A 15,473-nucleotide genomic window follows, 5' to 3' on the forward strand; every position below is an offset into this window, starting at 1 on the left:
TTAATATATATAAATATATATATATATATATATATATATATATATATATATATATATATATATATATATATATATTGGAATTTAAGGTCCTGTAGATATAGATTGCACAGTAGTAAGTGTGGATGTTCTGAACAGGGAGTAAGTTTAGATCTATGAAGAGTGGGGGGGGGGGGGGTGTTGCCAAGGATGGGATTTAGTGATTATTCTTACTACGGCTTTTTGTTGGGTTATTATTGGCTTAAGGTGTGTTGCCGCAGTTGAACCGCAAGCACAGATAGCATAGGTGAGGTATGGATATATAAGTGAATGCTATAGTGTGAGAAGGGCAGTTTGCGGTACGTAGTATCGTATCTTAGAGAGGATCTCCACCGTTTTGGATACTTTTTTTGTTATGTGTTGGATATGGGTGCTGAAATTTGGGTGCTTACTAAATTTTTACCAGCAGTGAAGGTTTTCTGCACATTCTTCCGATCTGCAATTTCGCCTGCTTAAAAGGGGCTGTCAGACTGCATCAGTTTTGCAGCCTAAAGAAAACAAGTAATTTGAAGAAAATGTAGTAGCACAAACTGAAACAGATTTGTTGTTATACTGAGGCCCACAGGGTTATGAGAAATGGTATGGTGAGACCGATAAAATGTGGAAAGAGACACATTTGTATACATGATATGTACATGACCCTGTGGGGTGATGCAGGAAGCTGATATACTCCGAAGGAGTGCAACAGTAATTCTTAATCCCTAAAGGAGATAATCATAAACGATTATCCAAGATGTGAAGATAAATGTTTTCATTGTCTACGGTGTATACGTCGTCCCATCAGGACCAAATTAAAAGTTTTTAATAGTAATTATAAAGCAGTTCATTAAAGCAGCTTTCTTTACTCATTTTTTTATTCATCTGTGATTATTGTGGCCCAAAGTTTATCGTAGCCGCTGGGCACTGCCCAGTGGATAATTCAACACAGCATATCAGCGACAAAAGGGACCATCACTACCTCAAGTTACCTGCTCCACAGAGCTAAGTTTAGGAAAAGTAAAATATATCTTTGTATTGTTTTGCCCTAAACATTATCTGCTGCTGTATCTATAGTGATGATAACTACAATACCTAGAATAACAAATAATGATAACCACTAATAATAATTCGAGATATTATCACATCTTTAAATATATCACCTCTGGCAATGTCATACACACTAGTGTACTCACCTAACCTTTCTAACGAAATCTAAATGGGTTGACCTCTGACCTTTGACCTGTGTGTCTGTGAAGACGACCCCTGACGCCGAGCACTTGTCGTCGCAACTACGACTCTGACGACGACTCTTTCGACGACCTCTACATACCCAGGAGGTAAGTGAGGTTCCTCCCTCCGCTACTTAAAAGATCAACAACATGTTTCTACCCACATGACTCCCTGTTTATAGTTTTTTTTTTTTTGTAAAATCTGTTTGTTATATGCACTTCACTAATGTATATTTTTAAGGACATTTTTTTTCACTGTAGGGAGTATTTCAATATGAACTATTCTAATTGTATCTCGGTGAATAAAGTATTTTAATAAAATTTATCATTTGTGCCCATGATTTACTGTAGTACAGTAATTAAATTGGGTGTCCTCGAATAAACCGGATAATTATTGTTTTTTTCACCCAGCTACCGTTTAAGAATGTATTACTCTCAGCCTGTCCACACTAGTGTAGCTTCATAAATTGCAGTTCAGTGTAGTGGAGTAGAAAAGTAACACACTGGTATTTTTTCATATTCATTTTGATGATGCCTTGTGACCTGGATATTGGACGGGAGATTGTTTTTTTTCAATAAAACTTAGTACATTTGCTTTGTACTACTGCCCTTTTCGATGTAATAGATACTTCTTGGGACTCAAAGCTATTTCCCTACCTTATTCCATCACGGATTTTCGCATACGATAATGAAATATATCAACTTAAACTTGGAAATTTCATTAGGCTAAAAGAGATATCGTTAAACATTCCACTGTGGGATCAGCTACTCAAGTTTCTAAGCTTTCGTTCCAGCAAGGCTGGAATTAGTTACTTGAAAGTTTCAACTCTTGGATGAATAGAAGGGTGCACAATAAACTAGCAGCTTCGGCGGCAAAATATAAACAAAATATAAACTTATTTCCATTGGGGTCCTCAATCTTGTTCCCCAGGATGCGACCCTCACCAGTCGACTAACACCCAGGTACCTATTTGTTGCTAGGTGAACAGGACAACAGGTGCAAGGAAACGTGTCGAAATGTTTCCACCCGCCGGGAATATATATATATATATATATATATATATATATATATATATATATATATATATATATATATATATATATATATATATATATATATATTATATATATATATATATATATATATATATATATATATATATATATATATATATATATATATATAGGTACGTCTTGCTACTTCTACTTACACTTAGGTCACACTACACATACATGTACACGTTTATTTATACACACTCATCTGAGTTTTCTTTGATTTTATCTTAATAGTTCTTGGTCTTATTACTTTTCCTTTTATATCCATGGGGAAGTGTTGTAAAAGTCAACTAAAATGCCGGGAACAATGGGCTAGTAACCCCTTTTCCTGTAAAGATTACTAAAAAGAATAAGAAGAAGAAAATTGTCAAAGTGGGAAGTCTGAATGTGCGTGGATGCTGTGCAAATGATAAGAAAGAGATGATTGTGGATGTTATGAATGAGAAGAAACTGGATGTCCTGGCTTTAAGTGAAACAAAGCTGAACGGGGTGGGAGAGTTTCAATGGAGAGGAATAAATGGGATTAGGTCAGGGGTTTCAAATAGAGTTAGAGCTAAAGAAGGAGTAGCAATAATGTTGAAGGATAAGCTATGGCAGGAAAAGAGGGACTATAAATGTATTAATTCAAGGATTATGTGGAGTAAAATAAAGATTGGATGTGAAAAGTGGGTTATAGTAAGCGTGTATGCACCTGTAGAAGAGAGAAGTGTAGAGGAGAGAGAGAGATTTTGGGAAATGTTGAGTGAATGCGTGGGGAGTTTTGAATCAAGTGTGAGAGTAATGGTGGTTGGGGATTTCAATGCTCAAGTGGGTAAAAATGTTATGGAGGGAGTAGTAGGTAAATTTGGGGTGCCAGGGGTAAATGTAAATGGGAGCCTTTAATTGAGCTATGTGTAGAAAGAGATTTGGTAATAAGTAATACATATTTTATGAAAAAGAGGATAAATAAATATACAAGGTATGATGTAGCACGTAATGAAAGTAGTTTATTAGATTATGTATTGGTGGATAAAAGGTTGATAGGTAGGCTCCAGGATGTACATGTTTATAGAGGGGCAACTGATATATCGGATCATTATTTAGTTGTAGCTACATTTAGAGTAAGAGGTAGATGGGAAAAGGAAGGTGGCAACAACAAGTAAGAGGGAGGTGAAAGTGTATAAACTAAGGGAGGAGGAAGTTCGGGTGAGATATAAGCGACTATTGGCAGAAAGGTGGGCTAGTGCAAAGATGAGTAGTGAGGGTTGAAGAGGGTTGGAATAGTTTTAAAAATGCAGTATTAGAATGTGGGGCAGAAGTTTGTGGTTATAGGAGGGTGGGGGCAGGAGGAAAGAGGAGTGATTGGTGGAATGATGAAGTAAAGGGTGTGATAAAAGAGAAAAAGGTAGCTTATGAGAGGTTTTTACAAAGCAGAAGTGTTATAAGAAGAGCAGAGTATATGGAGAGTAAAAGAAAGGTAAAGAGAGTGGTGAGAGAGTGCAAAAGGAGAGCAGATGATAGAGTGGGAGAGGCACTGTCAAGAAATTTTAATGAAAATAAGAAAAAAATTTGGAGTTAAACAAGTTAAGAAAGCCTAGGGAAAGTATGGATTTGTCAGTTAAAAACAGAGTAGGGGAGTTAGTAGATGGGGAGATGGAGGTATTAGGTAGATGGCGAGAATATTTTGAGGAACTTTTAAATGTTAAGGAAGAAACAGAGGCAGTAATTTCATGCACTGGTCAAGGAGGTATACCATCTTTTAGGAGTGAAGAAGAGCAGAATGTAAGTGTGGGGGAGGTACGTGAGGCATTACGTAAAATGAAAGGGGGTAAAGCAGCTGGAACTGATGGGATCATGACAGAAATGTTAAAAGCAGGGGGGATATAGTGTTGGAGTGGTTGGTACTTTTGTTTAATAAATGTATGAAAGAGAGGAAGGTACCTAGGGATTGGCGGAGAGCATGTATAGTCCCTTTATATAAAGGGAAAGGGGACAAAAGAGACTGTAAAAATTATAGAGGAATAAGTTTACTGAGTATACCAGGAAAAGTGTACGGTAGGGTTATAATTGAAAGAATTAGAGGTAAGACAGAATGTAGGATTGCGGATGAGCAAGGAGGTTTCAGAGTGGGTAGGGGATGTGTAGATCAAGTGTTTACATTGAAGCATATATGTGAACAGTATTTAGATAAAGGTAGGGAAGTTTTTATTGCATTTATGGATTTGGAAAAGGCATATGATAGAGTGGATAGAGGAGCAATGTGGCAGATGTTGCAAGTATATGGAATAGGTGGTAAGTTATTAAATGCTGTAAAGAGTTTTTATGAGGATAGTGAGGCTCGGGTTAGGGTGTGTAGAAGAGAGGGAGACTACTTCCCGGTAAAAGTAGGTCTTAGACAGGGATGTGTAATGTCACCATGGTTGTTTAATATATTTATAGATGGGGTTGTAAAGGAAGTAAATGCTAGGGTGTTCGGGAGAGGGGTGGGATTAAATTTTGGGGAATCAAATTCAAAATGGGAATTGACACAGTTACTTTTTGCTGATGATACTGTGCTTATGGGAGATTCTAAAGAAAAATTGCAAAGGTTAGTGGATGAGTTTGGGAATGTGTGTAAAGGTAAAAAGTTGAAAGTGAACATAGAAAAGAGTAAGGTGATGAGGGTGTCAAATGATTTAGATAAAGAAAAATTGGATATCAAATTGGGGAGGAGTATGGAAGAAGTGAATGTTTTCAGATACTTGGGAGTTGACGTGTCGGCGGATGGATTTGTGAAGGATGAGGTTAATCATAGAATTGATGAGGGAAAAAAGGTGAGTGGTGCGTTGAGGTATATGTGGAGTCAAAAAACGTTATCTATGGAGGCAAAGAAGGGAATGTATGAAAGTATAGTAGTACCAACACTCTTATATGGGTGTGAAGCTTGGGTGGTAAATGCAGCAGCAAGGAGACGGTTGGAGGCAGTGGAGATGTCCTGTTTAAGGGCAATGTGTGGTGTAAATATTATGCAGAAAATTCGGAGTGTGGAAATTAGGAAAAGGTGTGGAGTTAATAAAAGTATTAGTCAGAGGGCAGAAGAGGGGTTGTTGAGGTGGTTTGGTCATTTAGAGAGAATGGATCAAAGTAGAATGATATGTAAAGCATATAAATCTATAGGGGAAGGAAGGCGGGGTAGGGGTCGTCCTCGAAAGGGTTGGAGAGAGGGGGTAAAGGAGGTTTTGTGGGCAAGGGGCTTGGACTTCCAGCAAGCGTGCGTGAGCGTGTTAGATAGGAGTGAATGGAGACGAATGATACTTGGGGCCTGACGATCTGTTGGAGTGTGAGCAGGGTAATATTTAGTGAAGGGATTCAGGGAAACCGGTTATTTTCATATAGTCGGACTTGAGTCCTGGAAATGGGAAGTACAATGCCTGCACTTTAAAGGAGGGGTTTGGGATATTGGCAGTTTGGAGGGATATGTTGTGTATCTTTATATGTGTATGCTTCTAAACTGTTGTATTCTGAGCCCCTCTACAAAAACAGTGATAATGTGTGAGTGTGGTGAAAGTGTTGAATGATGATGAAATTATTTTCTTTTTGGGGATTTTCTTTCTTTTTTGGGTCACCCTGCCTCGGTGGGAGACGGCCGACTTGTTGAATATATATATATATATATATATATATATATATATATATATATATATATATATATATATATATATATATATATATATATATATATATATATATATATATATATATATATATATATATATATATATATATATATATATATATATATATATATATATATAACAATATATATTTTTTCCCCACAAGCGTCATGTGCGCCCCTCATAGGTGCTGCATAACCCTTTCAAGTTTAGCTTTTATTTTTGAACATAATAGCAATTTACTTGACAGGTATTATCACCACCGTTACTACCCGTGGGAGGACTGCCCTCTCTGCAGCCCGGAGTACTCATACCTGCCCCGGTACCCACGACTCACCCGGTACTACCCTGCCTGTGACCACCTCCACCACTAGCCTCACCGCCCGCCCGCCCACACCCACTCGTCACCACCACCATCCACACCCACCTGTCAACATCACTACCACCGCCCACTAACACCACTACCAGCGCCTCACGTTGCGACGGCGTCGTCAGTGACCTGACGTGTTCTCTTGTATTGTCTTGGCTGTTAGTCTTCTCTTGATAACCTGCTTCTTGTTGGATCCAAATAACGTACTACCGACGGTAGTAAAGATATACAGTTTATAATAAGCTTTTACCAGGACGATGTTTCTCTCTGTGCAGAGCTATATTTGAATACTTGGCTAATGGTCAGTAAAGTTCTACATAGAGCGAAACGTTGTCATAATTAAAGTTTGTTTTTACAACGTATCTTTTCTCTGAAAAACTTGAAATCGAGCAATTTTATGCGTTTATCTTTAAGATTTTCAGTCATAAAAGAACCTTAGAAATCTTACCTAACCTTATTATAACAAGCACAGTTTAATTTAGCCTACTCCAAACTAAATATATTTTAGATAAATTTACAGTAATTTAACAAACAAACAAAATGAAATATTTTTTTTCGTTATGTTTAGAATTATTTTTGCGAAATTATTGCATACACAAATTTTCGCTTGTCGTATTCGGCAAGATGAGCGTTGCTATTTAAGCCAAAATCTCAAGTTTTACCTATTCGTCACGACATTCTTCCTCCGTAAGCCATGCGTGTCGTAAGAGGCGACCAAAATGCCGGGAGCAAGGGGCTAGTAACCCCTTGCAGCGCTGTATAGCCCTTGCGGCTTAGCGCTTCTTTTTTATTATAATAATAATAGTAACCCCTTCTCCTGTATATATACATTACTAAATTTGAAAGGGGAAACTTTCGTTTTACCTTTTGGGCCACCCTGCCTCGGTGGGCCACCCTGCCTCGGTGGGCCACCCTGCCTCGGTGGGCCACCCTGCCTCGGTGGGCCACCCCGCCTCGGTGGGCCACCCTGCCTCGGTGGGCCACCCTGCCTCGGTGGGCCACCCTGCCTCGGTGGGCCACCCTGCCTCGGTGGGCCACCCTGCCTCGGTGGGCCGCCACCCTCCCTCGGTGGGCCTCCTCGGTGGTCCACCCTGCCTCGGTGGTCCATACGGCCGGTTTGTTGAAAGAAAAGATATATATATATATATATATATATATACCCTATATATATATATGCCTCGGTGGGCCATATATATATACCCTGCCTCGGTGGGCCACCCTGCCTCGGTATATATATATATATATATATATATATATATATATATATAAATATAAATGCACATTCATATGAAAACCTCTTTTGCTATATTTATTAAGAAGCACTAAATCCGTATGGGTTATATAGTGTCATGCTTAAATGAGAAGTAATCGGGTTTCATTCAATGGAGAAGGTAGCTCTGATTCCTTGGATTAAGTGTTTTCTCCGGCATCACAGGGTTGTGCTTATATAACTGTTGCAGTAATTACGTGGGTGTTCACAGATAAACTTCAAACATTATTATTATAATCAAAAGAAGCGCTAAACCGCAAGGGTTTAAACATCCAACAGCTAGTAACTCTTATCAACGAGGATTTAGAAGGAAGAAAGGGATAATATGCAACAGCATATTTATAATTAGTCACTGTAGTGATTTCTTAGTTGGATGGTTGTGGCTCTCATTACTTAGCCATGATGGTGAAATCGATTATTTTAGTTTTTAGAATACACTGGTAGTGGTAATACCATTTTTTATAACAATAATAATAATAGATTAGTATCTTAGATCAAAGGTATGTAATACCGACAAGTTGATGAATAAGACGCATGTGGAATACTTAGATATCTTTATTGATAGACAGTTCGCTCGTCGTGAACTTTATTAGTGATAAAGCACCTAATGAGCGAAAAGTCTCCTAATAAAGATACCCAAGTGTTGCACATGTGTTATATTCATCACACATAGATCAAACATACTATAGTACAGCCTACATATTAAGGTGAAATACATGGTATTATCACTGAAAGATTGGCTTTTTTTTTTTTTTGTCCTGATGGGCGGATTTCGTCCTGAGAGTAAACACAGACTTGAGACATTAATGCGGACAATACTCGAGTGTCCGGGGTGTAATGTAACAGGCATTGGTTATATTTGCGTAATTTCATCATTTTTCATCATTGTATGCTTATGTTGTTTTTCCTATGAGATATACTATGTATGTGACACTTTTTTGTATGATAACGTTATGTAATTATTTACAACAAAGCCAGTGTCAAGTATTTAAAGTGAAATTATATTTTAAGCGCAAACTTCGGAGACTTTGAAGACGGTCTATGTATGAGAAAAAAATAGTCTTTGTAACTGAAGCAATGTTGGGTTTCCAGGACTATAATGACACAGCAATGATATCTGTAGATCTAGTGTGATCTCTCAAGCAGTGGCCAATGATTTTTTTCCTTCATTATATACTGTAATTTTTTTTTCCTTTGTTGTCATGTCCATCTCGTCGTGTCTTGCAGACAAGACGAATCATTATTGTCGTATATTTTCTTGCTCGTCCGTCTTTTTTCTAGCAATAGTAGTTAAGGTTCTCAGCTGCGATGCTTATTTTCCAGAATAGATTCAAAGACTACTAACATAGATTCAAAGACTACTAACATAGATTCAAAGACTACTAACATAGATTCAAAGACTACTAACATAGATTCAAAGACTACTAACATATATTCAAAGACTGGCTTTCTGTGGATAGTGTTCGTGTTGCCCGAACAGTCAGGTTAAGTACTCAGGAGGTAGCTAGTAACTGAATGATAGACCATGTGGAGAACGTACTTCCTGTCTCTTACAGGCTTCTTCGTCTGCCCAATCCCTTAATACTGTTGCAGTTGTAATATTGATTCTTAGGAAGAGAATAATTAGGGTTATGTCATGAAAAAGGCTTATTGTACAGAGTTTTTCGTGATGTCATGTTTGTGCTGGAGAGAATATATTTTCCGCAATATTTTGGTCTGGTGGTGATGTTGGCGACTCCAGCGAGGCAACCATGAAGGTGATGCAGTGGTAGTGTGATGGTGGTGGTGGTGACCAAGGGTCACATGCAGTTGTGACGTCTCGTGGCACGGCTCGCCTGTATGGAGCAACCCGCCCACCCCAGGTCCTAGTTGATGTCATCTTCACAACAAATTTAGGACCCACTCTTGAGGCGGCTTAAAAAGTGACTGCACTCAAGGGGTCCAAGGCACCGTCTAACTGGTCGACGACACGGTTAAGACGAGCGCTCTGATTGGCTGCTTGGTGAAGTTGTCCTCATGGAGTTCTAGGATCCGGGTCACTGTAGTGCTAGCACCTTACATGCACCTTTAGCGTACTATAATAGTCACTGTACAGTGGTTGCAACAGTTCACAACTAACCCGCAAATTAGAAGAGAAACTAAGACTGCAATGCTACATATGCTTCACTATATTGTTTATCACTGAATTTAGGATAGGTTAGGTAAGGTTCGTCAGGAAACAGGACAAGTGTTTCCTGACACGGGTCTTAGATGATAACCCGCCGTTGGAGCTTTTGGTCATCTGACCGAGACCTTCCGCTGGCTTATCGGTCCACCCCTTTAAAAATTATGATCATAGTTCTAACCTATCACTGGATTTATTAACTATATGAACAACGCGTTTATCTTGTTACCGAATCAATTTATTAATAGTTTTCTTTTTTGCTGGAGCTTGCTTAGGTAACAGTAAGTTGGGGCACATTTCCTGGACCCATTATGTGCCTTTATAATCTTTTGACTACAGACCACGGGATGGGTGTGAAGTAACCCCCCACAGGATGGATAGGGAGTAACTAACACCCCACAGGATGGGTATCGGGTCACCACCTACAGGAAACAATACACAAATGACCCACACATAAAAGAGAGAGAAACTCTGACATTTCGGTCCAACTTGGACCATTTACAAGTCACACTAACACGAAGGGGAGAGAGCCAGTATATATAGGAGAGGGGGGGGGACAGGGACGGGACCTGATATTTCCTTCTCCCCCTACCTCTTCGCCTTTCCTTTCCTTTCTTTGTCTTCCTTTCTTCTGCCTACGTGTGTTCTGTCCAGTTTTTTCCTCCCAGTGATTTTGGTCCCACCCTCGTGGACCATTGGCTCTCCTGCAGTGTTCCGTTTTCATGTCTTGACTTACTCCTGATTTTACTACTACTACTATCACTACTACTTATTACTTACTACTACTGCTATTGCTTCGCTTCACTTCCCTTTCTGTCTCTTGTGCCACTACCACTATTCCTCTAGTTGCTACTACCACTACTACTTTCCCTACCGTTATTGCCTCTACCGCTACTTTTCCACCTCCTTTCTTCCTCTATTTGTCTCGTCCTTGCCCCCCTCTCCTATATATACTGGCTCCCTTCCCTTCGTGTGTTAGTGTGACTTCGTGTGTTAGTCTGACCGAAACGTCGTCATAAGCTTCTGTGCGCGGGTTATTTGCGCACATTTGAGCATTCACCAAATTCAACTTCAATAACAAAAACATAAAGTGGGACCAAGTAAACCAAGTCCTAACCGATATAAGCTGGGAAGATATACTAAGCAACACAGACCCCAACTTATGCCTAGAACAGATTAACTCGGTAGCACTCGATGTATGCACAAGGCTTATTCCTCTAAGAAAAAGGAGGAGTAGATGTAAAACTGAAAGAGACAGGCGCTCCCTTTACAGGCGACGGAAAAGAATAACAGAGCGGCTAAAAGAGGTCAATATATCTGAAATGCGTAGGGAGACACTGGTCAGAGAAATAGCAAGCATCGAACTTAAGCTAAAAGAATCCTTTAGGAGTCAGGAATCGCGGGAAGAACTAAAAGCCATAAATGAAATCGAAAGAAACCCAAAGTATTTCTTCTCCTATGCCAAATCAAAATCGAGAACAACGTCCAGTATTGGGCCCCTACTTAAACAAGATGGGTCCTACACAGATGACAACAAGGAAATGAGTGAGCTACTCAAGTCCCAATATGACTCAGTTTTTAGCAAGCCGCTAACCAGACTGAGAGTCGAAGATCAAAATGAATTTTTTATGAGAGAGCCACAAAATTTGATTAACACAAGCCTATCCAATGTTATCCTGACGCCAAATGACTTCGAACAGGCGATAAATGACATGCCCATGCACTCTGCCCCAGGGCCAGACTCATGGAACTCTGTGTTCATCAAGAACTGCAAGAAGCCCCTATCACGAGCCTTTTCCATCCTATGGAGAGGGAGCATGGACACGGGGGTCGTCCCACAGTTACTAAAAACAACAGACATAGCCCCACTCCACAAAGGGGGCAGTAAAGCAACAGCAAAGAACTACAGACCAATAGCACTAACATCCCATATCATAAAAATCTTTGAAAGGGTCCTAAGAAGCAAGATCACCACGCATCTAGAAACCCATCAGTTACACAACCCAGGGCAACATGGGTTTAGAACAGGTCGCTCCTGTCTGTCTCAACTATTGGACCACTACGACAAGGTCCTAAATGCACTAGAAGACAAAAAGAATGCAGATGTAATATATACAGACTTTGCAAAAGCCTTCGACAAGTGTGACCATGGCGTAATAGCGCACAAAATGCGTGCTAAAGGAATAACAGGAAAAGTCGGTCGATGGATCTATAATTTCCTCACTAACAGAACACAGAGAGTAGTCGTCAACAGAGTAAAGTCCGAGGCAGCTACGGTGAAAAGCTCTGTTCCACAAGGCACAGTACTAGCTCCCATCTTGTTCCTCATCCTCATATCCGACATAGACAAGGATGTCAGCCACAGCACCGTGTCTTCCTTTGCAGATGACACCCGAATCTGCATGACAGTGTCTTCCATTGCAGACACTGCAAAGCTCCAGGCAGACATCAACCAAATCTTTCAGTGGGCTGCAGAAAACAATATGAAGTTCAACGATGAGAAATTTCAATTACTCAGATATGGTAAACATGAGGAAATTAAATCTTCATCAGAGTACAAAACAAATTCTGGCCACAAAATAGAGCGAAACACCAACGTCAAAGACCTGGGAGTGATCATGTCGGAGGATCTCACCTTCAAGGACCATAACATTGTATCAATCGCATCTGCTAGAAAAATGACAGGATGGATAATGAGAACCTTCAAAACTAGGGAGGCCAAGCCCATGATGACACTCTTCAGGTCACTTGTTCTATCTAGGCTGGAATATTGCTGCACACTAACAGCACCTTTCAAGGCAGGTGAAATTGCCGACCTAGAAAATGTACAGAGAACTTTCACGGCGCGCATAACGGAGATAAAACACCTCAATTATTGGGAGCGCTTGAGGTTCCTAAACCTGTATTCCCTGGAACGCAGGAGGGAGAGATACATGATTATATACACCTGGAAAATCCTAGAGGGACTAGTACCGAACTTGCACACGAAAATCACCCACTACGAAAGCAAAAGACTTGGCAGACGATGCACCATCCCCCCAATGAAAAGCAGGGGTGTCACTAGCACGTTAAGAGACCATACAATAAGTGTCAGGGGCCCGAGACTGTTCAACTGCCTCCCAGCACACATAAGGGGGATTACCAACAGACCCCTGGCAGTCTTCAAGCTGGCACTGGACAAGCACCTAAAGTCAGTTCCGGATCAGCCGGGCTGTGGCTCGTATGTTGGTTTGCGTGCAGCCAGCAGCAACAGCCTGGTTGATCAGGCTCTGATCCACCAGGAGGCCTGGTCTCAGACCGGGCCGCGGGGGCGTTGACCCCCGGAACTCTCTCCAGGTAAACTCCAGGTAAACTGTTCCAGTCACGGTATTGTGCCTTTTTGTTCACCTACAGGAAAGGTGTAATACGCTTATTGAAGCTATCAAACTGGATGACTTTTCGATCTGTCACGTACCATTATCTTTTAACATCGTTCCTAACGTGAACCTTAGCCCCGGCTGTTTCCGTAGATCCTTCCCTCACCGAGCACATTGTCAAATACTGCAGTGCCACGCATAACTTGACCTCAGCTTGGCTCACTCGTCACCTTTCAGTGTCGTGAATACCTCTGCCTTTCTTGTTATGCTCTTGTTTACTTGATAACGGTACTGAGCAGAGCGAAAATTCTTCCAGATTTGTTTACAATTTTGTAGGTTAGTTATGATCTTTACATTTAGAATGCTCAGTGTATGTGTTAATCACGTTGATTGCAACGTAAGTTTGTAAGGTGTGAAGCCGAGGTGTTGTGTGTTCACTGCCACTACACTAGAGAAGCTTTACACTGCTAGGGTTGCTGTATGTAAGACTGCACTGCGCTACATTCCTATTATTTACAAAGCGATGCACTCCAATGTTGCCAGCTTAGAGACTGGATGTATTTGCAGCCAGTTTAACAGTAGTGCAATGGGGAAGTTTGAAGTTAGTTACAATAACACTTTTTTGTTACCATACGATAACAATAGATTATTACCATTACTTGCTTATATTAACATGAATTTAATCTTCCTTCTCATAATTTAACTTAAATTTGTGTGTTATGAATTGTATCATTTACTCATATTAAATTCTGCTTCTTTGTGATTATTTCGTCCATGAAAAGTGCTAAATCTTCTTCCAGAGAAATTTATTGCAATTTAAACGCATCAGAAGACATGTTTCTCAACTCGTAAGGGATTTTTTTTTCTTATGGTGTTTATAATTACAACAGATTTCTCCAGGAAGATATTTAGCTCTTTTCTCAAATATAATAATCACACCTGTGACAAACGGGGTCCCTGTGGGACCCCGCTTGTCACAGGTGCCCATTGTGATACCTCATTACGTACCATGACTCGTTGTTGCCTCCCTGTCAGGTATTCTCTGATCTATTGCAGTGCCCTTCCTGTTATATGCACCTGATCCTCTAGTTTCTGCACTAATCTCTTGTGAGGAACTGTGTCAAAGGCCTTCTTGCAGTCCAAGAAGATGCAATCAGCCCACCCCTCTCTCTCGTGTCTTATTTGTTACTTTATCATAAAACTCCAGAAGGTTTGTGGCACAGAATTTGCCTTCCATGAATCCATGCTGGATGGCATTTATAATCTTGTTCAGTTCCAGGTGCTCCACCACTCTCCTCCTGATAATCTTCTCCATAACTTTGCATACTATACACGTCAGTAAAAATGGGAACCACATTTGCCGTCTTCCATACCTCAGGTAGTTGCCCAGTTTCCAGGGATGTGTTGAAGATTGTGGTAAGTGGCACACACAGCATATCCACTCCCTCTCTAAGGACCCACGGGGAGATGTCCGGTCCCATTGCCTTTGAGGTATCGATGTCCCTTAGCAGCTTCTTGACCTCCTCCTCATTTGTATGTATGTCATCCAACACTTGTTGGTATATTCCTTGCTGGTGTCCCCATCTGGTCTGTCCCCTCAGAGGCCTTCCTGTCTCCACTGTAAATACTTCCTTAAATCTCATGTTGAGTTCCTCACGTACCTCTTGATCGTTTCTTGTGAGTTCCCCACCTTCTTTCCTCAGCCTTATCACCTGGTCTTTGACTGTTGTCTTCCTACTAATGTGGCTATACAGCAGTTTCTGGTCAGACTTGACTTTCGATGCTATGTCATTTTCGTACTGTCGCTGGGCCTCCCTCCTTATCTGTGCATACTCGTTTCTGGCTCTTCTACTAATCTCCTTGTTTTCCTGGGTCCTTTGCCTCCTGTACCTTTTCCATTATCTGGTGCACTTAGTTTTTGCCTCCCTACGCTTTCGTCTTCCTTTTATTTCTATTTCACTCGGGAACAAACTTTTCCTCTGCCTCCTTGCACTTTGTTGTTACATATTCCATCATCTCGTTTACTGAATTTCCTACCAGTTCTCTGTCCCACTGAACCTCCTGCAGGAAGTTCCTCATACCTGTGTAGTCCCCCCTTTTATAGTTTGGCTTTTCCCATTCAATTCCTGATACCTTCTCCACTTGTAACTCTACTATATAATCACATCTGTGTATATACACATGTGTATATACACATCTATGTGCATATACACATGTGTACTCACCTAATTGTGGTTGCAGGGGTCGAGACTCAGCTCCTGGCCCCGTATATACACATCTCTGTGTATATACACATGTTTATATACACATCTCTATATACACATCTGTGTATATACACATCTCTCAGTATATACACATGTGTATATACACATCTCTCAGTC

At 40.5% G+C, this 15,473-nt stretch overlaps 1 protein-coding gene across 1 annotated transcript in view; it reads left to right on the forward strand.

Moving 5' to 3' along the window:
• LOC128692199 (uncharacterized) overlaps nt 1–15,473 on the forward strand; it is a 75,270-nt gene that overhangs the window by 56,236 nt on the left and 3,561 nt on the right. Inside the window, exon 10 of the mRNA XM_070096336.1 lies at nt 1,272–1,352. Within this exon, the coding sequence (XP_069952437.1) occupies nt 1,272–1,352 (81 nt within the window). The remainder of the gene's footprint in view (nt 1–1,271; nt 1,353–15,473) is intronic.

This window comes from Cherax quadricarinatus, chromosome 53 (genome assembly GCF_038502225.1).
Source record: "Cherax quadricarinatus isolate ZL_2023a chromosome 53, ASM3850222v1, whole genome shotgun sequence".
Classification (NCBI taxonomy): domain Eukaryota; kingdom Metazoa; phylum Arthropoda; class Malacostraca; order Decapoda; family Parastacidae; genus Cherax; species Cherax quadricarinatus.